General features: G+C 43.3%; 1 protein-coding gene across 7 annotated transcripts; it reads left to right on the top strand.

Annotated features, from left to right (window-relative positions):
- The first annotated feature begins 707 nt into the window (after positions 1 to 707).
- LOC120451183 (tyrosine-protein kinase Fer) lies at positions 708 to 27,615 on the top strand. 7 transcript variants are annotated; one of them, XM_039634624.2, is made up of 14 exons: positions 708 to 1,016; positions 2,347 to 2,578; positions 4,247 to 4,434; positions 21,626 to 21,722; positions 21,828 to 22,164; positions 22,233 to 22,511; positions 22,566 to 22,743; positions 22,910 to 24,493; positions 25,798 to 26,172; positions 26,240 to 26,453; positions 26,519 to 26,605; positions 26,668 to 26,796; positions 26,858 to 27,040; positions 27,103 to 27,615. In XM_039634624.2, the coding sequence occupies exons 2-14, from the start codon at positions 2,383 to 2,385 to the stop codon at positions 27,252 to 27,254; spliced, it is 3,999 nt and encodes a 1,332-aa protein (XP_039490558.1). In that variant the 5' UTR covers positions 708 to 1,016; positions 2,347 to 2,382; the 3' UTR covers positions 27,255 to 27,615. The 7 variants fall into 7 exon arrangements, with proteins under 7 accessions (XP_039490558.1, XP_039490561.1, XP_039490560.1 ...); XM_039634627.2 differs by having other exon boundaries at positions 711 to 1,016; positions 22,910 to 23,110; XM_039634626.2 differs by having other exon boundaries at positions 711 to 1,016; positions 22,907 to 23,110.
- The last annotated feature ends 94 nt before the right edge of the window (positions 27,616 to 27,709 follow it).

Here is a 27,709-nt window from a genome sequence, read left to right as displayed (position 1 = left end):
TGTTTCGGGTGTTCGTCCTTAGATCCTGCCAGCTGTCGCACGACAGACCGAACCTGCGTAATTAATAGTGCGGAAATTTGGTAATTCTCCGATTACAACAGTCATTGCTGTCTGCCAACGAACACTTATGGTTTGGTGTGAGGAAAAACGTACAAAAATATTGGAGAGCCCACCTTTTTAGCTTAAAATGGTGGCAATTTCGTGGAAATGGTAATGTTCCCAAATAAATCATGACTTCAATTTAGATTCTAAGACTTAAAAAAGCTGTTTAATTCTGTTTTAACATTTCTTGTTTCCTTCTAAGCAAGTTCCAAATTTGCATCTAAAAATAATAAAATTTTATATATCAAAAAAATTATTTTTTGATAGAATAAATAAAAATAAAAATTGAAATCAAGGAATTGGCCTACCATGATTAATGGGAACGACGAAACGCAAAAGTCAGCAAACATAAGTAATCCCTTCGGAAAACCCACTATTAAGCCACTTCTGCCTTATGGTGACTTTTATTGTTTGAAAATGTTTGCTGGGTGTTCCGCAACCGGTTTTTCTCACTGTGTTCTCTCTTGTTATTGCTCTCTCCCGCTCTCCCGCTCTCTGGGCTTCTCAGTCTCTCTGTTTGGCTCGCCGCACTCGCGTTGCTCATTCGCCGCATCGGCCAGAGTGTTGCGAGTGTTTCGAGTATTTCGAGTGTTTTTCAGTGGCCGGCGCTCAGTTTCCGCTGAACATTCGAGGCGAACGGTTCGCTGTGTTTGGGCCTGCTTTCAATATTACCCGATTTCCGACTTCTGACTCGATTCGATTCGATCCAATCTAATACGATACTCGGTGCTGAGCTCCATTCGCGATTCTCGAGTTCTGTGGCCATGTGAAGTGCGGGCATCTCGACGTGCCATCAAGAAGTTCTGATAAAGCCTTCAAGACGATAAGCATCCATATTTCATTATGTTCGTGCCAAGAACTGTGCTCTAGTTACGCAAATTGCAAGTGAAGTCCGTCGGCAAAGAAATTCAGCGGTAAATGTGGTTCCCCTAAAATCGCAAGAAGTGCAGATCACTTCTATAAATGCTTATTTACATTCTTAATTTATATAACGGTTGAGAATCTCCTTATTGCTGCTGCTGCTGCTGTTGTTGTGTTTGTTGTTGTGGTTTTTGTTTTTGTTGTTCTGGTTCTGGTGGCTGAGGATGCTCCCCTACTTGCTGCCTAACCCGTTTATACTTTTTACTCGACTTGGCCAAATGCACACGCACATACAGACAATGCATCAAGTTGCTGTTCTGGCGCATCCAGCCAATGCACCGAGAGAAAACTACCAAGTGATAGTGGGTTACTATTGAGGGTATAATAACAATATCAAGGAAACACAAAAAAACTATCTAAAAGCTGAATAAAATCAATGTTTGAAATTTAATGTGTAAATATACCACAAATAACAAGCATTCCATTCTGTAACAATGCTGATAAGTGACAAGTGATTCGATTAGATAGATATCGCACTGCTCTTTTTCCTTGTGTATCTTTAAGATACACGTACTTGCCGCACACACCTTCTGTCGCTTGTGTTTCCTTATTGACTTCGCCCCTGCCTCCTGCCCGCCTTCCCCTTCCCCTTCCTTGGGGCAATGTTTATTTTTGTTTGCTCGCCCAGAAAGCGGGAAAAACAAGTTTTCTTCTTTGAAACCAAAACAACAACCACAGCAGCAGCAATTGCGCCGCAACTCTTGGCTCGCTTTGCTTTTGGAAAATACTTGGGGAAAAGTTCAAGTGAAGACAACTGTTGCATTCAAAATACCAAAAAACCACCAAACTAAAAAGCGCCACAAAATAAATGTATACATTTATGTGGCAGTGAGAGCGGAAAATGCGTTAATTAGCGGATAAAAAGTGCATATGACAGTGACTCGTATTAAGTCGTTAATCAAACGCCGCGACGAGATCGTGTGTAATTAGCAAATGTCGTGACATATGCAAAAGTAAATAGCTCAAAATAAAAACGCCAAAAAAACCAAAGAAGTGTCAACGCATGTGAAAGTTTATTTTGGAAAACAAAAACCAAAGTGCTCGTGTGACATAAATAATTAATTTCAGTGAGGGGCGATAAAGCAGCAATGCCAGCGAATTACCAAATTGCCATGCAACAAGTGTTTGCCACATGTCCGCTGTGTTTTTTCTCTGTGTTTCATGTGGAATTTCCACACCAAGTGCATTCCGCTCTCCCCAGAACAATTTGAAACAAAAACATATATAACCCTTTAAGTGCGAACGCACGATAAAAACCGCCATTCTGTCCTGAATCACTTTCCTTTATATATAATTTCCATTATATGTGCCTATATCTCACAGAGAGCCGCGACCCAAATAGGGAGTAACGAGAGCATCATGGGCTTCTCATCAGCCCTCCAAAGTCGGGCCGCCCACGAGGCGCTGATCGTCCGCCAGGATGCCGAGCTCCGGCTAATGGAGACCATGAAGCGATCCATCCAGATGAAGGCCAAGTGCGACAAGGAGTACGCCATCAGCCTGACAGCTGTGGCCCAGCAGGGTCTCAAGATCGATCGGGCTGACGAAATGCAAGGTAAGACGAAAGAGCAGGTGCTACCAGATAAGATTGCATAGCCAATTATTTGGTCAATGATATGTGTATCTCGTATCTCGAGTACGTTGTCCTCGATATGCTGTTCTTAAGTTCACTCTCTATGAGAAACAGTTATCAAAGTGGTTTTCACTTATTTAATCAGGCCATATGAATGGTAGAAATAATGGTAGAATTATATGCTAGCTTTCATTTGTTAAAGAAACAAAATCTCGATGGTGGACTTAAGACAAAACAATTTATAGCCAAATGGACCCAGTTTCACAGTGAGATGCTCGAACTTCCATTGACCTCTTGGGCATTAGTCACAATACTCACTCACCGTATCATCCATTAGTCAGGGTAAAAGTGCGGCAGTTATAAGGCAAGTGTCGATAAGCTGGTGGATGTTATTGTTAATGGCCCCTATATGGATGGCATTGGATGGCACAACATAAACATATCTTGTGTCTAAGGGTTGGAGAACGAAATATTACTGCACTCCCATTGATGGTGTGATTTTTTTTTGGCAGCCTGCTGGGCTGGAAAAACTGGCCAGTGGCTATCGCGTGACTTGATCGCATTTTCAAGTGAATGAGACGCGTTGGGTTCCATTTCAAACGACTCGAGATAATCGCCAGACAAGCAAATCGTTTTCAACTACCGTGCTCTGGGTGGCATGGTCATTGCATCCGGATGCATCCGGGCAGCCAGGACTCGCGACTCTGGACTCTAGACTCTGGAAATTGGCCAGCAGAATCTACGTTCTGCGGAGCTCATCAAAGTGTCGACAAAGTGCAGCTGTCTTTCGCTTCTAGCTGCTCCCCCAGAAGAGAGGAGCACATGAAAATTGCTATAATTTGCAGTCCGGTGTCAGTGGTTTTCGCTTGGGAAATGTTTTCCCTGCTGTTTACATGGCCAAACAAACGTATCCGCTGGATGCGAATGTACACGCACACAACCAGTGCACAAAAGCGTAGCCGAATGATTTAGTTCGGGCCATTTGATATTGCCCAACTATATATGCATATATGTATATATATTTCTATCTCCGATTGTTTATCTGCTCCGCTTCTCACCTTGACCATGAACTTGAATCGCTGGATTTGAGTGCAGTTTGCTGTCTAAACTTCAGAGTTTGCAGCCCAGCGAAGCGCAAACATTTTAGCCAAAACCGAACGAAGAACAGACGTGGGTTTTATGTTTCCGATTTGCTCAGCAAATAATTTTCCAAAAATCTGTGCAAGGTATTCGCGTAACTTTTGCGTAATGCTGGCTTAAGTGAAATGATTCATTGTCGGGGACTTTTGATTGCACTTTTACCCAACTGTTCAGCGGATAAACTCCAAATGAGTCATGTGTCTGGGTAAACTGTGGATTAGCTGCGGTTTTACGGGTTTTAAGACTGTGTCCAATTAAGATAGAGATGGTCGTATGACTATATTTATCATGCGAGATGTAACTTGGAGTTATCACGTGAGTGTGGTTGGGAAAATATGACATTTTGTGGAATAAATATCCACTTAATCCTTACTTGCTATCGAAGCTACCGAAGCTTACTGACCTAAAATCGAAAGTATAGCTTATTCTTTAATATATAAATGTTGAACAAGCCTTATCTCATATGTGGCTCACATTACTAATGATTGTTAGCCTTCTACCCCTTTGCAGGCAGCCTGATCTCCAAGTCCTGGCGATCCTACATGGATGAACTGGACCAGCAGGCCAAGCAGTTCAAGTTCAACGCCGAGCAGCTGGAGGTCGTCTGCGACAAGTTGACCCACCTCTCGCAGGACAAGCGAAAGGCCAGGAAAGCCTACCAGGAGGAGCATGCCAAGATCGCCGCACGCCTGAATCATGTGAGTGTTCCGGCCAACACCTTAAATACCCATCAGACATTCGAACACTCGACGCGCCCAACTCAGACAGCATATGAATTATCAAAAGACAGAGAACACTGAGCACAAATGTGTGGTTTGTTTGGGGTAGAAATGTAGAGTGTAGATTCCGGAGTATCGTTTCTATATATTTCACTGCACTTAAATGTATCTTTTCTTCGGGTGTACGCATTCATTTATTTATGATTGCCATTGAGGAGTCAACTCGACCACAATAACAATAATCATTTGGAGCTCGGGTCCCACAAGCCCCAAGCTCCGCCCACAGTCGTCTTTTGTTGGACTGCCCATTGTTCGATACGGCTTTATAGTATATTAAGTATTTGTATAATCAAAATAAATATTAAGCATTTCTGCGGAAAAGAAGAAACGACTTGGGGCACATTTAAGCAGCTTAAGAGTCTTGTAAACACTCACCAAAATGAATGTGGTGGTAGGTAGGAGAAGTCCAATGATTGCTATTGGTTTTGTGAGCCCAGTCGGCGTACTAAATCAATAGAAGTGTTTATTTATGAGCCGTGTCGTGCGGCAACAAGTTTATTAACCCACCGGGCAGCAAAATATTAGAACAGCAAAAAAAAATATATAAAAAGATAAAAAGCCCATCCAACAACACGAGCATGAAGAAGGGTCAACAAATTGCGAATATTTACGGGTGCTGACAGCAAATTAGCATTTTAAATAGACACAAAAGAGCGCGGCGGAACTTCAGTATTCCGTATTCCACTATTCCAGTTCAGTTTTGTTTTTTTGAAAAAGGTGTCCTATGAAAAATGCTCTTTTGGCCACATGCGACATGTTGCCAGTGGCCACTGCCAAAAGCTGCGATGACCCAAAAAAAATGTTGTTTTGTTTAGTGATTTTGGTATAGAACATTCCGCTGCCTCTCCTCTCGACTACTGTTTTATATCTTCCTGCGGCCTTTGTCAAGTCTAAACAAAAGTCTCGTTTGCCATTGCATCGCTCGGCATCGCTGGCTGGCTTACTGTAGTATTATTTATTTATCTATCAAGATACCCATCTATTTTTGTGGCAAACAAGACTTTTTGCGCCGCAGTTTCGCTGGTGCAAAACAAAATTTAATGGCCGCCGAGAATGCCAATCAAAATTTTAGCGAATCGTCGATGATTTCTTCATATCATTTAACAATGTCTATTGTTTGTACTTCTTTATTGGGCAACACTGCAAAAAAGCTGCTCAAAAAACACAACTTTTATGCATTGAAAAGTACTAAAAATGATACGATTTCATTAGGATAAAGCAGTTTTAAAGTTATAAAAGCTAGATTTATTTACTGCTTCATTCTCAATGGTTTTGCAATCAAAGAGCAAACTTTGGCCACTTGAAGAAAAAGAAGAGTGACCGAAAAACTGGCAACTAAACATGCTGCAAACTTGCGCCAATCTCCAGTCAATTGACAACAATTTAGCGAAATAGCAATAAAAATTACAAAGCATGCAGACAGCAGCAAAAAAGCAAAAGCAAATACACACGAGTATTCTGGGTAAAAGACCCCAAGTGGAAGATGAGAGCTGCGACTCCAGTGAGTCTTGAAAACCGATTCTCTACTCCGGGTTCTGGGTTCTGAGTCTCCCCATCGTCGTTGGCTTTTTTTTTATTATATTTTCTTCATTGGACTTTGACTTTGTAATATTTGCGCAATGGATTGAACCGAACGGCAGCAATAGGAGCAGCAAGAACCTGACTTGTAGACAAGAACTCATCGAGGAATTGTTGCTGTGCTGTTGATTTAATAAGTGTCTAGAAATGGGTCGACCACTCGACCAGTCGACCAGTTGGTCTTCTGGTCTGTTTTTCTGTCCAGTTGGACGGCATCGATGGCGGAATCGGTTCTATATGGTGTTGATGGATGGAATTGCAGTGTGGTGTTGATGGATTGGCATTAGCTTATTATTATTGCAAGCAGACAAACAATGTAGCTGCTTAAGATTGAGTGAAATTGAATTAGACGATGAGCTTATAAAGTGGCATATTATTTATTTAGCATACTTCAAGAGCCATGATTATTGCTTACTCAATTAACAAATCAATATCAATAACTTCGAGAAATAATAATAATTTATATCTATGCAGTTTCATAGAGCACATGAAATATTTCTTTAATTGTTTTACACATTATTTCGTTTTTAATGGTCTTAACAGATGTTGTGCCATAAACATACGAAACTATTAATTTATATTTTTTACTATTGCCATGTTAACTTGCCAAAAAATGTATCCACTCATAAAATAAGGAATACGCTTTAAACTATTCAGTATTTTTACTACAACACTTCACATTAAAGCACATAAAGATACTATTGCAAACTATTAGACAATCGAGTACTAATTGCTGTAATTTAGATTGCGAATTCCAGGAAGAATAAATTCAACTTTTCATTACTTTATTGAAGAAGGAATGTAGTTTGTCTGCAGACTAAACAAGATGTTCAATTTACTGTCGTCTAATGGCCAAACTCAATCACTTAGTCCAGGCTGTCATCAAAATATTTGGGGAAGCATGTTGGCTAGCTGCGAGTTGGGTTATTAATTGAAAACACTTAGGGGCGCCTGCCCTCAACTTGCAGCTAATAGCTAATGGATATGGAATTGGCTTTAATGTATCTTTGTATCTGCTGGCCTGTCAAAACTACTGCACACGCCCCGCAAAAACGCATTAGGTCTGAACTTCCGGGTGGGTTTTCCAGTGCTTTTCCGCACACATGACAGCTTTTCTGGGGCTTCACGTACGAACATATATATATGCATATATATTTTCCCCCCTGCTTGGCTTTTCCCGCAATCGTATTGTATTGATAAACCGCAGAAGGCATGCTAAAATGGCTAGACTTGTTCTTTGGAAGTGGGGGATACATTTCCATAGGCTGGCATTGAAAATACTGCGGCGAATCGTACTCGTATTTAATTACAATAAGTTCAATTCAAGTATCTTTATGGCAATCAAACGCAAACGCTTGACGTCGCAAGCAGAACAACAACAATCGCTCGTCTGTGTTTTCGTCTCTGGCATTCCAGATAAGCCGATAAGATATGACTTTCAAGTGGGCGTTCGGCGAGGGGCGGGCCAAGTTACTGAACTGAACTGAACTGAACTGAAGGAGCAGAAACAAGCGAGTGCAGTGGCCACATCAAATGTATCTAGCGAATGCACATGGCTGGCGCTCAGTTTGGAGCACTTGAAGATACTTAACGAATGGCATGCAAAAGCCAGCGCTTGATTGAAGTTCCCCCCATTAAACTTGTTTGGAATGTTATTTGAGAGACGGCGCCAGAGCTATTTGTTCTTTTTTCCCTAAAACCACCCCACACAGAAATGAGCAAATGCCTCGGCATTTCACCCCAAAACTGGCGTCCTTTCACTGCACTCAATTGGCTCCACGCACAAAAGCCTTCGGACATGCCTTTTAATTGAGCTGCATTGACCTGTGCCCGGCGCTCTACAGTTCTAGAGTTTTAGAGTTCTAGAGCTCTGGAGTTCTCAAGTGTCTACAAAGTTTTGCCCCCCAAATGCATAATGGCCACACGCACGTACACGCCAAGAAAAAGGTTCACTGGAACTTTCGCTTTAATTCAACTCACTGTGATATCCATGCTAAATTAGAGCTCCCAACTTTAGATAATCCCGGCCAACTTAAATACAATGCGATACGGTTGGACTATCATGTGGCAGCTCCGGAATCATGTGGCTACGCTCCACATGATAAATGGAGTCCCGAATCTGAGCCAAGTACAGGGTCGCAAATGCGTTTCGTATGCGAGTACCAGCATTTTGGGGCATAAATTCTGAATGTCTTGAACCCCAAAATGCTATGCACATAAAATGCCAAAACAACCTAAAATGTTTGCCATCTGCGTGGGGGTATAGTTTTCGGGGGAAACATCAAAGAGAGGTGGTGGGGGGGTTGAGCCAGAAAAGTTTCTTGACATTGCGACAAAAGCTGCACAAATTGCAGGCACACATGCTGTTGTCTCCTGACAGCGACAACTTGTAGATACTTTTGTATCTGTTTATTCGCTAGTCACTGCCATAAGTTGTCCGGCCTGTAAGCCCAGTGATTTCGTAAAGTTTTGCAGCTGCGAACGCCCAAAATCGAGCGAACTGCACGCAGCATAAAAATTAGACCTGATATTTGTTGACAACAAACATGAGGCAAAGTTTGTTTTCCATTCGCTGCGAGAGGGGCGCCATTGGATAACGATTTGTTATTTTTCACGGTTGGGGGCGAAGGAGCAGGACGCAGCTCCATGGAGTTGTTAAAAAGCTAACTTGCGGTGGCCGGACGACGTCATGGCGTGCGACTGGCGTCCAACGCCCGGGGTTGGTTTCCACAAGCTCAGAACTCCAAACTCCAAACTCCAACCTACAACTTGCAACTCGCAGTCGATACATTTAGCACAACAATCATGTTTTGGGGGTTGCTAGCATAATTGCCACATAATGGCCGCGTCTGTGGCGCCACTTCGAGTTGCCCTGGGCCAGTTCCGGCTGCAGTCCGCTGACTCATCTGCCGCTCCGCTCCAAGTTGCAACTTTCGTTTTTGGCCAGCGTCTGCGGATGGCGGAACTATTAACCACCTCTAGCCACCTAGCCAGCCATCCAGTCGCATCGACATTGTCTGGGCGACATAAATGCAATGCACGTATGGCTGCACAGAGAGAAAATGTATCTGCTTGGTGTCAATTAAACTTTAATCCAGTTGCTTAAAACACGAAATCTTTGAAGACATCTTTTTTATGTTAAGACACCCATTTCGACCCCATTTTTTCCGAGTGTCTGCGAAAAGCGTGTTTGCCAAACTCAACGACTCGACGGCCCTGATGATGATTACTTCCGCCAAACAGTGACATTTTCCACGTGGCAAAGCAATTCGCTCGCTTAATGCAATCGGGCATTCGGCTGGAGAAATCTGTCTGAAAAGAAAAAGTCTTTGTCTGCCAAAAAGAAAACTCGTTATCGGTTAATACATTTGGGAATAAATCTAAATGCAGCAGCGGAAATATTTCCGCAAAGGTTATAACCTCGAATTTCCACGACACGCATAAATTTTCCACCAAATAAACAAAGAGTTTTTTTTTAAACACATAGTTCTCAACTCATTTCAGCGTTATACTCGTATGTAAATTGGAATTAAAATACTTTAGCGCGCTTTCTCGTTTTTCTTTTTGTGATTTATATGCCTCGTTATTGGACTTCGCCTTAATTCATTCCGCTTTTAATTCGCATTGTGGCTGTCGAAAATATCATCAATTATGTTTGTTGATTCTGCCAGAACTCTGCTGGATTCGCGGCTTTTGTAGTTGCTCGTCAATGGGCTATAAGGTGCGGTATCATTTCGTATCTTTTCTTCTATTTTTCTCCATTACTATACATTATACTTGTCCTAGGGCGAAGAGGGTCGCCCCTGGGTCTGGTTCAATCGCCCACGCCTTCATATGATCATTAAATAGCAGCAGAACCAGCAGCCAAAATTGTTTACTTATAAGCCAAACGCCAAAGAAGAAGAAAAAACCAAAAAAAAAATTTAAGAAAACAGAAACATGTTTATTTATAAACAAAAAAATATCTTGTGTGCTAAATGACGACAAATTATAGCTATTTCATTGCCGCTAATTTTCTAAAGAAATGTATATACACATCATCCAACTGGGCACAACACCTTTTTTGCCCCACACCCAAAATGCTGCACGTGCCTTTTTTAATTTCGCAAAGTCCGTTGTGGTGGCAAATTGAGTTAAGCCCGTTGGACAACCGCAAAAATGCCCAAATAAATAAATTGGGTACGGAGTTGTGCAATGCAGCCAGGGTCACTGAGCCGAGCCACTGGTTTGGGATTGGAGTTTGGGGTTTGGGTTTGGGTTTTGAGTGACAGCAGGATGGACGCTTCCCACATTGTGCAATGTCAAGTATCAGGGCTGACGGGCCAAGTGAATGGCAGGCGGACAGGACTTCAGCCGGGATGAGTTCCGTTCCGGACGCCTACAAAGCATAAAAGTCACCGAGTCCTGCGTCCTCCTCACTGAAACTCTAAAAAAACCGAGCAATGTCAACAGGACTACTACAGTGGGCACTGTGGAGCGGGAATGGGGAAAATGTGGAAATTTGCATTATGTCTGCGTTGACGGAACACGGAAATTATTATGCAGGCTTGTTTGCGCTTTCCCCCTATCTTAAGTCCTTTCCTTACCAGCATAATACCAATCATTCTTCAATAAATGTCTCTAGAGAATAAGTCACCTAAAAAATAAAATAATGTTTATATCTGATAAGTGCAAAATTATTGTTTAAGTTTGTATCCAAAAACATCCTGCACTAGCTTAAATTTCAGGCTTGACTTCAACTTTAAATTGATTTTTAATAGTTGCCCGACTGTCACATCCTCCCACTGCCGCAATCTGTGGACAATTTGCTTCCAGTCCCCCGAAAAGCGCAGCCAAGTGCCAACCCATTTCGCCCATGTCATGTGGCCATCCATGTCCATGTTAGCCATGGTTACAGCCTGGGCCTTAACTCCTCGGCATTGGTTAGGCCAGAGCAGGCCAGAGCAGACCAGACACGGACACAGACACCGCTGTCTGCCCAGACAGAGGGCCATGTGGACTTTTGGCCACATTTGCTTCGATGCACAGAAAGGGTAGATATTCATTTATGGATATGTGTATGTGGTGGATGCATTGTGGGCCGTTCAAGTTGCTGAAGCGATTCTGATTAAACTAATGGTGGCCATAAATCAGAGCCATGTCGGCGACTTTAATCAAATTAAATGCCCAATGCTGCTTGGCACCCGAAAATCTAACAATTAAATTGGCGCGACCGGTAATGGTGGCCTTTTTATGCCGCATAGACGCGGTGAAACATTAGTCCTCGAAATGGGCAAAGTTATGCAGAAAATGGGAAATTGGAAATGGGGAAATGGGGAAATGGGAATGGGCTTGTCTGCGTAGTCTGGCTGTGAGTCCTTCGTTCTAATAATGGCAACGCCGCCGCCATTAACAGAACGCATTATTGTTCGTAATTTTGCTGTCAAACTGTTGGGCAAAAGCAATTTTGCGGAGCGCTCTGGCGTCGCAATCAACAAAACTTCAGTACGCGAACACGCCCCCAAGAAACGTCGTCGGCATTTTCCTGGGAAACGCATTCAGATTTTTTCACGTTCCTTTGGATGGATGCTCCACCGCCACCCCCACCCCCCAAAACCGGGCTCAAATAATCCTCCCCCTTTTTTTTTCTGCTAATTTCCAGTGCCTTGGTAATATTTTTTGGATTTTTACGATGCCAAAGATGCTGTCGGCGTGTAGTTGTGGTGGTTGTTGTTGACGTTTGCCGTTGGCGCTTTACTCCCGCCTTGCACATTGCTCATACGCAGCGTTGGCCACGCCGAAATCAGACTGTAGAGAAAATAGTTGAAAATTGAAATTCAGCGAGAGATAAAGGCTGCTGATGGTGCGAGATTGGAGGGGTAAGGTGGAGGGGGGTGTTAAATGTTGACTGTGTCTGCGTTAATTCGGTTTTGCCAATTTGGAATGGCGCCAAATTGAAAATAAAAACTTTGCAAGCTCGAAAAAATACCCCTGCTCAACAGATACAGTAAACAATCGGTAATATGGCTAATTGAAACGGTTTTATACCCACAGTTGATTGTTGTGCATAGGTGATAAATAGCTAGAAAGCGACGTAAACCATTTTATTGCAAATTAATAGTCAACAAATGACTATGGTTTCTTGCTTGATTAATTAAAAAAGTTAATTGATAACTTACTTTAAGACTTTTCAACGACTCAGTAGGTCGAAAGTTTGTGTGCATGTTACATTATTCTGTATATATTTAATAAGCTTTTTGTCTACATAAAACTAAATGCCTTTCTGCTCGCCTGCCTTTTCTTTTAACTTTCTGTCAGTCGGAAAATTTTCTGGTTTTCGCTTCGCGCAAAAGTGAAATTTATGTTCTCAGTTGGGGCTAATTTATGTTGCACGAAAATGTTGCCAGCTAAATAAATAATATTGTTTGCCATCAAATATAGGAAATTACGTAGCCGCCGCGTGTGCCGCCAAAAATGATGTTTTCGCTTTAGTGCAATGGGAAATGCGACAGCTGCAGCTAGAAAAATTAATAAGCTAGCAATTGTGTTTGAACAGTCTGCAGGCGAACGAAAATAGTGAAATCGCTAAAAGATTTTATAGCTGCCTGCTTACTAAAAATAAAAATGGCGCAGTGCAGCCATGACTCAAAATGGCATACCCAAAAAATAAAAAAACAAAAAGAATGCAAGGTGGAATCCACAGCTTAACCCACCCATTTGGGTGGGGCACTTTCATCAGCCGCCGCTGGAAGCCGCAAAAGTGTGGGCATAGGTCATGTGCAGAGGCCCTGGCAAATCAATCGATTCCCTTTCGAAAAATTCACCTTGAAAGCCAGCTTGCCATTGTGGCCTGGGGTAAACAGCAAAAAAAGGACAACAAAATCGTTTTGTTTGTGCTCATTAAAATGTACTTGAACAACCAGCCAAGTGTTCACGCAATCGAAAGAGGAAAAGGCCGGCTTTTTCGAATAGACTGCTTGATGCTAAAGGTCTGGAAAACCCACGAAGGTTACTCCGAATGCAATGAAGAATGAAAGAGCCAGACAAGCTAAAATGCATTATGCACCCATCGGGTAGCCCCGAAAAATTCCAAATTTAAATGCAATTGGGGTCATTGGAGCATAAACTACAATGTGTTAATTGATGAATGTGCTAATTCACAAATTGAAAGTGCGAAAGTTACGTGAGGCCAAGTTGTGATGAAACTCGAGAAATGAGTCAACTTAAGTGCTCGAAATAAGTGGAACGGAAAGCGTGCAAAAGTAACTTCTATGGGAAGAAATGGAAGCTAGTTAGCAAAAAAAAACTTTAATTGTTCACAAATGGTGTGAATTCTATAATTTTAGCATCTAGAAGATTAAATATATTAAAAGTAAATTATAGTCTATATATACCAATGTTTAATTAGCACAACCAATACTTGATATATTCTTGAGAAATCCTCCAAATTGCCCAATGCCCTATTAAAACCTCCTATCTTTTGCTCTTTTGCGCCGCACCTCCTCAATTGTTTGTCTTGCGATTATTTCGGTAATTAAAATCGACTTAATGGTGTACGACAAATTGGGAAATTGTGGCGGAGGGGGCCAAGCTTAGTGTCATGCCCAAACGACATTGAACTCTGTGTGCGCGGTACTCAAGCGGTCTTATTCGGCCCACCCTCCCCAAAATTGGTCAAGGCGAGTGTTTGAACTGAACGATACAAAATACAAAATAGTGACAAAGTGCCACTAGAAACCGAAGGGGCCACACACAACGAGCGATTATTTATGGCCCAAAAGAGACAAAAAAGCGGGCTGTGTCAATGGCCAACAGCGCTTGGCCATCCAGTGAAGCAGGGAAACGTGCCAAAAACCGAGGCAATAATAACAGTCGTATCGCCTGCTAATTTTTTTTTCTTGGTAAGGTCACCAGAAAATGGGAGTTTTTGGTTTTCTGCTCTGGAACCGGAGGGGCCTGGGTTTTCCATGCGCCAGTTTGGTTTTTTGTGATTCTTCTGTTCACTTGCAAAGTGATGTTGATTGTCAGCTGAACTTGTTTGGTTTGCGGATTTACCATGCGCCACATCCGCATCCGTGTCACCAGCGTCAGCGTGTCGGGACGAGCAGAAAGTGGAGCAGAAAACCTGAAAACCAGAAAACACACAACCTGGTGGTAGTCTCACAAAATCCAAAAAAAATAAAGAAAATAATGGTACAAAAAAGCGAACAACTTGCGAGAAAATCAAAAACAAAAAAGCAAAGTCCGGTCGGTGTGTGTTTATTTCTGGTTCTCGACTTGCATCTCGCGTCGCATCGCGTTTCGCAGTCGCAAATACTTAATTGAGCAGATTTGGAGTCAATTATTGCCAAGAAGAGAAATTCTTAAGCGCAAAACTTTCGAGCGTGAAAGTCGACTTTGTCTAATTTGCGCTGGAAAGCCGCCAAGTCGACTCTGATCCGGTAAATGATTATGATTCGCAGTGCATTTTGGCATTGCATTAACACTAATATGGGGAAAATTGCTCGCTAAACGGGCACACGCCCACAGAAAACCATCATTTGCACATTTAAAGAAAATATGAATGGGAATGTTAGAATCTCTTGAAGTACAACTACTACATCTTTGATTCATTTGGCTGAACAACTAAGTTGTACTTTTGATTTTTCCACTTCCCCATTTCATTAAAGTTGATAACCATAATTTCGCCTGTTCGCGATCCCAATAACAATCTCGTAATTGCCATCTAAACGAAGCCAATTGCAAAAGCAAAGACAAATCACTGTATCAATGGGGAGCTTTCGTCTGAGCGGCTCCTAATTGGCAATTTACGTAATGAGGCTTTGATTATCAGGTAATTACTGCGCGAAGTGGAGCAACATGTAAGAAAGCTTGATGACGTTAAGGCGATATATACACATATATAGTATATATGTACATATGTGCGATATAGGTATATATTTATAAACGATAAACCGGTTAATGCGCACTTGCCTCAAAAAGGTTCACGCCGTTTAGTATATTCAAAAGAATTCATTTTAATTTTACCGCTCAGCGTAATCACAAGATCGACCCAAAGTTGATCGCCCTCGCGCCGCTTGGTACGAGAAATGCCAAATAAAAACGAAAAGAAGTAACTTCACAAAACAATAAAGAAGCTGGCCAAAAAATAAATGGGAGAACAACGGCTCCAACAAGGTCATAAACAATTAAAAGAAGTGACAGACTCTGTATGACAATAAATACTAGAAGCATCAGCAACCGGCGACGTCAACCTCACGTACATATGTCCATAGTTGCTGGGATTTTTATCTCGTGTGTGAATTTTATTTTGCCCAAGTTTTCCAGACTCGCTTTTGCCGATCTCTTTCCGCGAATTTTAGGTGGGGAATGTTGATCCCTGGCAAATAAAGAAAAAACCACCGCGAAGGTGGCGCTTGTTTTGTTTGAACTTTTCCATATACCCATGATATATTGTGATATATATAGGTATCTGTATATAGATATAATGAACCAAGACCAGTATGGTCTTGACCAATTTGGCTAATGATACCAGCTCAGCAGTTACGCTTATTGAATACTAATTAGCTTACTTCGTTTAGTGGGAGAAATAAGAACGGACTGGAGGAGTCGTTCAAGTGTTAACACATAAAATCAACTGTTATGTTTTGGGTCCCAAGAAGCCCATAAATCCATGGCTTAAGTCTCGAACCCATCTGAAGTCTTCCGTTCGTCTCATATTGCACGAGTTCTAATTGGAGATGCGGCCTAGCCAGGCGCAATAAAAATTAAGTTGCCGACTCGAACGGAGCGCGTTAAAAAGGTTTTCTAACACGCCAACAGGCAACGAACTGTCTGCAAACCCTTTTCAGTTTTTTTTTTTTTCGCTTTGTGTTTTGGGTTTTTTTTTTGTCTTTTTGCCTGGCCGACTGGCTGTGCCTTTATCTCATTATAATCTACGCGCATGTGCGGCACATTCGTATCTTTTCAGTCAATTTCAAGTACCCTCTGCCCTCAGATGCAGGCCGAGAAGATTTCGAGCCCGGGCTGAACAAACAGCCAGCAGCGGCAGCTGTACACTGCTAGAAATCGGGTAGAACTTGGCGGGAAACTTGCTTAAAACTAGGCACATACATAAAATAGTATGGTCTATAATAGAGCATAGATAGAATGCTTGAGTGCAAGTAACTTAACCTAATGCTTCTTTTAATGGAATAATTATCCATTATCTCCTACAAATTGCCATATTTTTCCCAGTGTAGTTCCAGAAACAGGGCCCGGTAAAGCGGGGAAGAGTCAACAGCAAACAAGCGCAGACAACGTTTGTCGGTCAAAATCAAAATCAGCCCCAGCCTTTGTTCCTTTAATTCCGAGAATCGTGGACCAGTTATGAAACAAGTCTGCAACATGCACACAAGCGCAGGGGCAAAAGAGAGTTGCAGGCGCTGCCAGTGGAGTCGAGACGAGACGCGACGAAGCAGAGAAAACAATAAAGAACCCAACCCGAGGGCTAAAAACGTATTGGGCCCGAATCTGGACTTCAGTTGGTCCGATGGATAGAGGGAGGAGGTGGAGAGGGCCTCGTTAGCTGCGCCTGCGCGCCGGCCGAGGAAAATGTGTACTTTATGGATCGAAGACGGAGTCGTCGGGGCTTTTGTACCTGCCACTTGGCTCCGGGCAGCGCAGCAACTGCAACTTAATTTCTTCGTCTTGGACGGTGGTGCAGTGCTGCAGTGCTGCAGTGCAGCGGCTGCGTTGCAAGTACTTCATCATGTTTGGGGCAGCAGTAAAAATAAATTAACAAAAGCCAGTCGGGGCACGGCCATTCAGCCATTCACCACTTCCCGGCCAGGTCTATCTAGCTGCCCAATATGCGACGTAATAACTTGGCCCGAAGGAGAGCCGTGCGAACGCAGTCTGCTTCCTTGACATCAAAAGCGCAGCTGGCCTGCTGTGGATCAAGTTCAGGCTTTGGTTTTGCAGAGCAGCTCGTAAATTTGTATTGAAAGCTGGGCAGTGGGTAGATCCATCCCAGGGAATATCTAGGGAACTAGTCGTAGATATTAAAATACATTCATCACTTAATCTGTGTAACATGTATCGAAATGCTTACTTCGAAAACTAATAAATATTATCTACAAAAATGTTAAGTTTCGTAATATAGATTACTGAATCGAACTAATGAAATACCTTTTTAATCTCATTCGATTAAAAACAAACAATAATCAAAGAACTCCCTGCTTCATAACAGGGTTTCACTCCGAGTTATTTCAACCTTTTTTTGTTTATGAGATCTGCTTGGCTCTTGAAATTTATGCCTGTTCCGAGGAACGATCGCTGCCGCAGGATTTCGCATTGGAAGCCGTGTGTGTGTGGGTATATCTGTTTGTATGCAAAACAAGTTGCAAGCGACACGTAGGTGGCTTTGAATATTGAAAAGTCGTTCTGCAGCCTCTCCGGCGGCGATTAAGACCTCCCGGTTCGGTTCGCATTTGGCCAATGAAGGTGGCACTTCCAGGCCACGAAACCAGAAAACGAAAGACTTAAGCGACGAACTCGCTTGCGGCAATTGGCCGTCTCGAAGACACTTTCACTGCGATCGTCGATTTTGCCATTCTATTCTTTTGTCTTCTGCTCGACGACACTCGACTGAAATAGAAAGTGCTGGCAACGGCAACGGCTATGGCAAAATCGTCGACATCATTTACAGATCCAATTTAAATTCGGACCATTTCGTCATGCTTCTTTCACTTGGCACGCATGCAAATTTGTGCCAAATTTAACAAAAAGACGGACAGGCAGCACGGCAGACAGCAATAAAAACTTGGCAAATATTATTCACGAATTGGCAAACGAAAGTGAAGTTATTGCGTGGCAATTATGCGACTGATTTGTGAATTGCTTAAATAGTAAATTCAACAGAAGCCAAAACGGCCGCATGGAGCGATTACAGTTGTAGCCATCAAAACGGGTTGGTCGTTCGTATTAGCGTGTCCATTGTTGTGGCCAGTTGAGAGGGGTTCATTGACCACCAGCTTAACAAAAATGCAAAAACACTGGCACGAACCACGAAGTCCACTTCCACGACAAGTCTGGGCGACTCCATGGGAAATTACTTAAAGTCCCTGGTCCGCGGAGGAAACTGGGAACACTCGTGTCTATTGACCAACGGTCATAAATTTGCATAATTCGCAATTGCAACGGCTAAACGCCAGCGTTATAAACGATCTCGATTGTTTCATAAAACATCATTATTATTGTCAAAGCTGTCGGCACTTATGCAACATCTGTTGTGGCTGCTAGGTTATTGAAAAACTCCCGGACCATCGACTGCATTGATTTCCCTAACCCGCCCCGCCCCGCCCTCCCTCCAATTCGACCACAACAAAGGGAAATCCCAGGCGTGTGTGGCATTTCCTATCGTTTTTATTGTCACAGCTGCTGCCAAGCCGTTTCGATATTCAAATATTCCGGCCAAGAAAAGCTCTCACGCGCTGACAAAAAAAAAAAAGGGCGACAAGAAAACATAAATGCAATTCCGTCTAGGGTTTAGCTTTTGACTTGTTTTTCATTTTGGTTGCCCCGCTCTCGGTTTTCTCAACTCGGTTTCTTTTTATTGCATCACGATTCCGCAATACATTTGACAAATTTATTTTGATTAGAGGCAATTTCTTTGGAAGTGTAGACATGAATTGAATTTCGCTTGATTGAGTTGTGCTCTTTTATCGTTATTGTCCGTATGTGTATTGTAGGCACTGCAAACTATTCAAGATAAAATGTTAAAATAATATAGTAAATTCTAGAAAAGGTTTAAGATAGACTTTGTATTGATGTAATACATAATAAAAACAGACTGTACAGCCACTTCTTTTTAATACCTCTGCTAAACAATACGTTTTGATTAATGCTAATGCGTTAAGCCGAACTTGCTTTGGCAAAAATGTGCAAAATTCCTAGCGAAATCGTAAAAACAAAAAGGCGATTATAAAAATAAACAATGACGTGTCCACAATGAAAATCTAGCGGACAAATCTGAGAAGCTGTCAGACTTGTCATTCGAAATGTCCCTCGAAACAGAATCTTATTAAGATGGACACATTTATTTGAGACTTGAATCATAGACAGCTTGCAGCTTAATTTGTCGCAATTTGGAAAATATAAACACAGAATTTTCCGCTTAATTTGAAGTGCGATATAAGCGTTGGCCAAAGTCTACGGAATCAGTGTCCGAAACAGAAGCAGAAAATCGAATCGAAATAAAACGCAAACAGAAAGAATCAAGCTGATTAATGCAAAACGTGGCAGCTGGCACCACTTGTCACAGATTCCATTAGGTCATCGCCACATTTACATATGCATAGAATCGGTATATAGAATTTCGAATTTTTAAACTGTGCGTTGTCGCCGGAGTTAAAAGATCTGAGCATCCAATGAAATTCGCCGGGGGAAATTGCGTGAGAAAATCGAGAAAGTTTCGCTGGCCGAGTGGCTGAGTGCAGGTGGCAGATTAGCAACTTTCCTCGGATTCGTTTGGATACGCTGTTCTGGTGGCCAAGACGCAAATAAAAACACAAAAAAAAGTTGAAATACTGAACGAAAAAAATTGGCAATCATTTGTAAACAATGTGTGAGGCGAGGTCCAAGTGGTGGCAAGTGGGAAAGGGGGAAGGGGCATATGGTTACCAAAATGCTATTGACTGTTTAGCCGCTGAGAGGTAAGAAATACGGCGCGCATGACCCACTTTCGAGCCATGTTTATTTCTTCTACTTGTGCCTGGCCTGGCCTGCCCCTCTGTCGCTCTCTCTTTCTAAACAACTTTTTAGGCAAATTAGCAGCTGCAAAGGCAAAGGCATTGAAAGTTGCTTAACCACTTGCCGAAAATAAAAAAAAAAGAACAAATATAGGCACATAGGCACATAGGCCATAAGCAGAACCAAAAACCAGAACCAGAACCTTACAGAATTGGTTATTACGTAGCCCAACAATAGCAACAAGTTGTCTAGATTGCAGCCAATTCCAATTTCAAGATAACTCGCGAAAAACACTCTCGACAGCACTTTCAATGCCAAACACACAATCGGCCAAAGTGGGTCAGCAATTTATATAGATAGCGAGATATGCTATAGAATTGTTTTTCGCTAGCCTTGCCATTTTCTAGCGACTCTCATTGGCGAATTCTCAAGCCTGATCATTCAATTAGTTAGTCCATCTCTTCTGCTGTCTTCCGCCTTCGGTGCTAAAGTTCAAAACTGTCTGCAATTAATATGCACAGTCAACTGCACAATAGCAGCATCAACAAAAACGCGGCTCAAGTTGCAGGCCAAGCTGTTGACCATGGGTGAATTATGCCAAAATGTGGTCAATTTTGAATTAATAAAATAAATTATTAAAATAAATATTAAATCGTATTGTGTTCAGCCAGTTTATTCAGACCTAAATTATCGAAGTCATAACATTATAGTATCGATTCAAAAAAGACGTCATTTATTATAAGAATAAACATTTCTATTGTGTCTTTGTCATAAATATTTGATGATTTATTATAAAAAATAAATGCATATAATCGATTTTTTGATAGCAATGACGAGTTTTTCAATTTTGATGTTTAAAATTTATATTTATTGTTTATATATGCATTCGCGGTTTAAAGTTCTCATTTTAATTTCCGGATTTAAATCCAAACCAGTTCATAATTTGGATAAAGTGGTTTAACTAGCATTAAGTTATAGTTAAAATTAGGTGACAATAGTTTGTTAGCTTTACTAAAAATTGGGTACCCCAACCAAAATTATCATACCTTATGTTTACTAATAAGAAATATTATGCTGAGCGTCAGATTTGTCTAATTTGCCTATGATGGCAACATGGACTTGCCCACTGTGCCCTGCATCAGCTGCATTATGTCCATGCAACCTTAACTCAGCAACTTTGCAGCTGCTTGACTAACTGCACTTTGCTGCCATTAGTTGTGGCTTTGGCTTTAAGCCTGGCTTTGGCTTATAGATTCAGCTTCAGGCCCGACTTGCGATTCCGCTGCAGTCACAATCCTCGGCAACAAAGTCGCTGTTGATTTTGTTGACAGTGCTAACGGATGCTGGGCTGTAGATGTTGTATGTTGAATGTTGGTTGTTGACTCAGCTGCATAATGCAATCCTTTTGCCCAGTCACTTATCAGTCATTTGTGCAGCCGCCGCATTTGGTTTTTTTTCTATCTCTCATATTGCTTAGCATTGCGGTGGGACGTGTACCTTGCATAATGGACAAACGTGAGAAAATGTTTGGCGAAGAAAGTGTGAGAGATACTCAATGGAGCAGATAGGTGTCGGTGAATCCATCGAGTTGGGGGCGCCCGAGTGGGTACCATTATGCGATTAACTCGCATGTGGAGCACTTTGCGCGACCAAAAGCAAACACACGTAGTGACGCCGGCGATAATCATGATGTAATGAGCACAGTTTTAAGTTTTTTTTTGCTTTTGGGAAAGTGCCCCAATGACAGAGAGGCACACGTGTGCCGACTGACCGCAGAGAAACCCCCAACTGATCGCCAAACCGCTTCCTCTTGTCATTCCAGCTCACCGACGAGGTGGTGCGCAAGAAATCGGAATACCAAAAACATTTGGAGGGCTACAAGGCGCTGCGCACGCGCTTTGAGGAGAACTACATAAAGGGTGAGTGAGAAACGCAGGGTATCCGATTGCCAAGTGGGAAACCAATCAAAGATTGGGGCCACGTTTTTGCTGAGCCTGTATGATATGATATCGATGCAATTTCAGCGCCCAGTCGCAGTGGCCGCAAGCTGGACGATGTGCGTGACAAGTACCAGAAGGCCTGCCGCAAGTTGCATCTCACACACAACGAGTACGTGCTGTCCATCACGGAAGCCATCGAAGTGGAGAAGGACTTTCGCAACGTGCTGCTGCCGGGACTGCTGGAGCATCAGCAGTCCGTCCAGGAGAGCTTCATCCTGCTGTGGCGCAACATCCTGCAGGAGGCGGCCCAGTATGGCGATCTCACGGCCGACAAGTACAAGGAGATCCAGAAGCGCATCGACACTGTGATAGGGAGCATCAATCCGACCGAGGAGTACGGCGAGTTCACCGAGAAATACAAGTGAGATAAACCTTTCACCATTTAGTTAATTTAGAATATAATGTTATATCTATTCTTTGTATGTCTAGAACCTCCCCCACAACACCACTGCTCTTCCAGTTCGATGAGACGCTCATCCAGGATATTCCCGGCAAATTGCAGTCGAGCACCTTGACGGTGGACAACCTCACGGTGGACTGGCTGCGCAATCGACTCCAGGAGCTGGAGGGCGCTGTCCGGGATTGCCAGGAGAAGCAGCTGAAGATGATCGAGCATGTGAATGGTGGCTCGCCGGTGGCCAATGGCAGCATTATATCCAACGGCAGCAACACCTCCAACGGCATTCAGTCCAACAAGGATAGCCTATGGTAAGCGAGCTAATATATACTCCTCTATACCTCCTCTACATCTCATCTTCCTAGCCGCCAGTCGAAGGACCTTAATGCGCTGCGCTGCCAGGAGAAGCAAAAGCAGAAGCTGGTGGACATGATCAAGTGCGCCCTGAACGAGGTGGGATGCGAGGAGCTGCCCTCCGGTTGCGACGATGACCTCACCCTCGAGCAGAACTTCATCGAGAATGGCTACAACAACGAACAGCAGGTAGGTCTTTTGGTTCCCCCCTAATCCACTTAGGTTTTGGCTAATCTTAAGAAGTAGGTGGTCTTGGTCGAACTAATCTTATGTGATACAAAACCATTTCTTTCTCTCTGGATGCTGCCCTCTTCCATACATGCCATACAATACCCATAACCTAACCCATTAGCAGAGATCCAACTCCACCAGTTCACCAGGTCTGGGCATAATGAACGAGCTGATGCGACGCGGTGGGGTATTGACCCTCTTGCGTGGCAGGGGTCGCCACTTCAAGCGGAAGAGTACCCCCCAACCGGCGACGCCCATGACGCGATCGCGACAAGGACGCTTCAACAAGTTGCAGCCACGATCTCAGAGCCTGGGATCCTTGTCGGTAATTAGGGATGGGATCGGGCCAAGTCCTGCACGTTATGAGCCCATTACTAACCATCGTTTGCGCCAGGCGGCAAGTGTTCATTATTTGGGCGAGGAGATTGCCACGAGCTCCAGCAATCCGCCCGATTTGCCGCGTCTGCGGCGAACCCAGTGTTCCATGTTGTGTTTGGGCGAGGACGAGGAGGAGCCTGTTGTCCTTGCCTCGCCCGCCCCGCTCACCCAGCTTACCGCTGCTGTCCTTACTAACACCAATAACAATCACATCTATGCCGATCTGGAGTTGGATAAGAAAGAGGAAACCTCGCCGAGTCCGGGAAGTAAGGTGCAAACGGAAACGGAACAAATTCACCCAGCAAAAGAGCAAATAGAAATAGAAATCAACCAAGCCGCACCTCAGAGCTCCATTGATGCCCATCTGGACAGGATTGATGAGCTGAACCGAGTGCTAGACGATCGACTGAAGCGCACTCTACAGCCCAGCGATGATGTGAATGCCATCGAAAGTGCCGAGGAGAATCACATACAGGCCAGGAAGTTGGTCAAAGATCCAGATAGCCACACGAAACGCAGTTCCAGTTCCAGTTCAGAGTGCCGATCCTCCAAGGATACGAGTCACTCCAAGAAGCGTTCCCTGTCCTTTAGTCAGAAATCCATAAGCAACATATTCAGCAACCTAAAGGAGTTCTCCAAGAGTCCACTCGTTAGGATGGGCAAGAATCATGCCCACAACGAAGATCTGGATGCAAAAAGGACGCAATCAAATCAACAGCAACAGCATCATTCCAGCGGCAGTGATTGCCCCACAAACAGTAGCAGTTCCAGCAGTAATAATAATAATAATAATAATAAAAATACCAGTAGCAATAGCAATCACAGTGCCTCACAGTCGACGATCATAACGAGCACGATCACCACCACCATAACGACTACAACTACAACGACGCCGTCCAAGGAAAACTCAAGACTGAAATTCAAGGTGCCCAAGATCCAAAAGAAATCAAAGGCCATCCGCAATACATTCCGCTCCAAGTTGCTCAATTTCCAGTTGAAGCGCTCCAAGCCATGCAAACAGTGCACCAAACGACGACGCATCCATCCCAGCAAAAGTGTCTTTGATTTCGCCAAAGAATTCGAGGTGGATCAACCGGCTGGTTCGGTGGCGGATGAGCAATTCTGCAGCTGTCCGCCAGCTGGCCACAAACCAGTTAAGCCATCCGTCCAAATATCCGGCCACAAAGAGCACCAATTCGAGCCCAGTTCCGGCGAGCTGGAGGAGAACTCGGATCGGGACATCGACCACGACGAGGAGGAGGATAGCGCCAGTGACGATGTGCTCAGCATGAAGGATCACTGCTACTGTGTGCCCAGCCTGGCGGCCAGTGTGAGTTAACCGTAGTCGCATCCGCATCCGTATCCGTATCCGTATCAGTATTGAGTATCCGAGAATAAACCACCGCACCAACCGTATCGAGAGCATCAAAGCCAACTGGGCGCCACCAGACGCCATCTCACAGAAAATCAAAAACCGCATCGCTTTGCTCTTGCTTGCCTCTTCAATTTGCATGTTTGATTGATTGTGCATGCTTCTTTCTGCGCTCACGTTCAATATCGAAAGCATGTTGTGGGGAAAGAGCTTTTTATAGAGCGGATCCAAAAATAAAGCACAGGGTGACCTTAAAACTTATGGGTTGGGTATAGCAAGTAGTCGTTGTGATTTGAATTTAGCTTGTGTTTTATAAACATGTTTGGAACATGAACTAGTTTCGCCTTTAAGGAAACATTTGTATCTTAAATAGTAGAAACTTATTTTCTTTTTTTTCCCATAATTAATTTAGTAAAACTCTTAGTTAGAGTGTAGAAACATCGCTGCTGATTTTTGAGTTTCCGCACCCTTTCCATTGCCAAAAATTACTTGTGCGTGCCAACGAGCAAGAGCGAAAGTGACCGAGAGGCCAGTTCAGATGGGAGAATATGGCGATTATATCTTTTAGTTCTCACCGATCGGACGAGCAGTTTGGATAGCGACCAGCAGTCGCCATTAATCTAGTCCATTGAAATGTTTGGCGTCTGTTTGGCCAGTGAGCAGTTGGAGATATATCACATTTGTATCCGACAGAACGCGTGAATATTTCAGTTTCGCTCTTGTGCCGTAAGACAATTGCGCAAGTTGAAGTAGTAGGTTTGGATCATCCGGTAGTTCCATCATGAGCAGTTCCGGACACAGCAGCAACTATGCCGGAGCCGAAAGTGGGGGAATTTTCGAGACAATTGTCTTTACGGGTCGGCCAATTCCACCGGCCCGAAAAAAGCGGCCAAAATCGAAAGTATTTGTGAGTCAGACGACGAGAGACAACCTTGAATGTAGTTCCATACTTTCCACCTTTGTGCAGCAGTAACGATGTATACTTATGATTTAATATGCCTTTTTTGCTTACAGTATTTAATTATAATTAATTATAATATATTTGCGTTTCCATCTCAGAGCTACTGCAGTTTCGTCAGAGCCAATTGCACCCACGCATTTCGCATTTCCGTTGCTCATTTGGAAATGTGGAAAAATGGCGTGTTAGCCTATTCGCAGCTATTTTAATTTCCTTGGCCTATGTTTTTTTGTACTCTGCATGCTTTCACTAAACACCCGGAGATTATGGTATATAGATTTAGCTAATTATCCGCATCTTGCAGATATCTCTATCCACAAATCGTCCGCTCTACGAGGAGGAATGGTTCCATGGCGTTCTGCCGCGTGAGGAGGTGGTTCGATTGCTGAATAACGATGGCGACTTCCTGGTCCGCGAAACGATTCGTAACGAGGAGAGCCAGATTGTGCTCAGTGTGTGTTGGAATGGCCACAAGCACTTCATTGTCCAGACCACCGGCGAGGGTAATTTCCGGTTCGAGGGACCGCCATTCGCCAGCATCCAGGAGCTGATCATGCATCAGTATCACTCGGAATTGCCAGTGACCGTGAAATCGGGATCGATACTCCGGCGACCCGTGTGCCGCGAGCGCTGGGAGCTGAGCAACGACGATGTGGTGCTTCTGGAGAGGATTGGTCGGGTAAGTTACTAACACAACAAACTATAGATTAACAAATTGCATACTCATTGGATCTTCATATTCGTAGGGAAACTTTGGAGATGTCTACAAGGCCAAACTAAAGTCCACCAAACTGGATGTGGCTGTCAAAACCTGTCGAATGACCCTGCCCGATGAACAGAAGCGTAAGTTCCTGCAGGAAGGACGCATCCTTAAGCAATACGATCATCCGAATATCGTCAAATTGATTGGCATTTGTGTGCAGAAGCAGCCCATTATGATTGTCATGGAACTGGTGCTCGGTAAGTTCTTTAAATACTGAAAATTATTTATTAACTATAAGTCTGTAATTATTTAAACTTCACAGGTGGTTCGCTGCTAACTTATTTGCGCAAGAACTCCAATGGCCTCACAACTCGCCAGCAAATGGGCATGTGCAGAGATGCGGCGGCAGGTGGGTGCACTTAAAACTAAATAATAAACATTTAAATAACATTAACTAACTCCTTTTGTAAGGCATGCGATATCTGGAGTCCAAGAACTGCATTCATCGGGATCTGGCGGCGCGCAATTGTCTCGTTGACTTGGAGCACAGCGTGAAGATCTCCGATTTCGGAATGTCCCGCGAGGAAGAGGAATATATAGGTAATGTTAACTACTCAACCGAAACAAAGGACCTAAAACTAATGGAAGTTACCTTCAATAGTTTCCGATGGCATGAAGCAAATACCTGTGAAGTGGACAGCACCCGAGGCGCTGAACTTCGGAAAGTACACCTCCCTGTGCGACGTGTGGTCCTATGGCATTCTGATGTGGGAGATCTTCTCCAAGGGCGACACACCCTACTCCGGCATGACCAACTCCAGAGCCCGGGAGCGCATCGACACAGGTAAATATAATTAGTTTAGCTATAAAAGGGGAATGGCTAAGAGCACTCTGTTTCATCTGCAGGATACCGTATGCCAACGCCGAAGAGCACGCCCGAGGAGATGTACCGACTGATGCTCCAGTGCTGGGCAGCCGACGCCGAGTCCCGGCCGCATTTCGATGAGATCTACAATGTGGTCGACGCACTGATCCTGCGCCTGGACAACAGCCACTGAGAGCGACTCCATGCGGAACATGGAACTAAGCATATACTCAGCGTAGATTTAGTCAGCGCTTTTAAAGTACGTCACGTCCGAGGACTTGACAACGAGTTGCCTGTATTTATGAGATAGCATATACCTACTATACATTTTACCACATAAACTACATATTTATATAGAGACATATACATATATTTTCTAGCCATGTAAATGTAAATTTCGATGTGTACTGCAGTGTGTGTTTTTTGCCTGACTGAGCGTATGTAATAAATCCTTAATGTGCCAAAAACCGCAAGAGATCTTAAAAAAAAAAACAACAAAGGAAAGTAAAAAAAAAGAACAAATATGAAAAATAAAAAATAAAACTATAAAACTATTGTGTGTCTGCTACTGAAGAATGGCTTTCGTAAGCTAAGCTCATGAATTTATATGATTTTAGTTGTTTGTGTTTTAGTTTCTAAGCAGTGATT

This window comes from Drosophila santomea, chromosome 3R (genome assembly GCF_016746245.2).
Source record: "Drosophila santomea strain STO CAGO 1482 chromosome 3R, Prin_Dsan_1.1, whole genome shotgun sequence".
Classification (NCBI taxonomy): domain Eukaryota; kingdom Metazoa; phylum Arthropoda; class Insecta; order Diptera; family Drosophilidae; genus Drosophila; species Drosophila santomea.
This window is presented reverse-complemented; position numbering and strand designations above follow the sequence as displayed.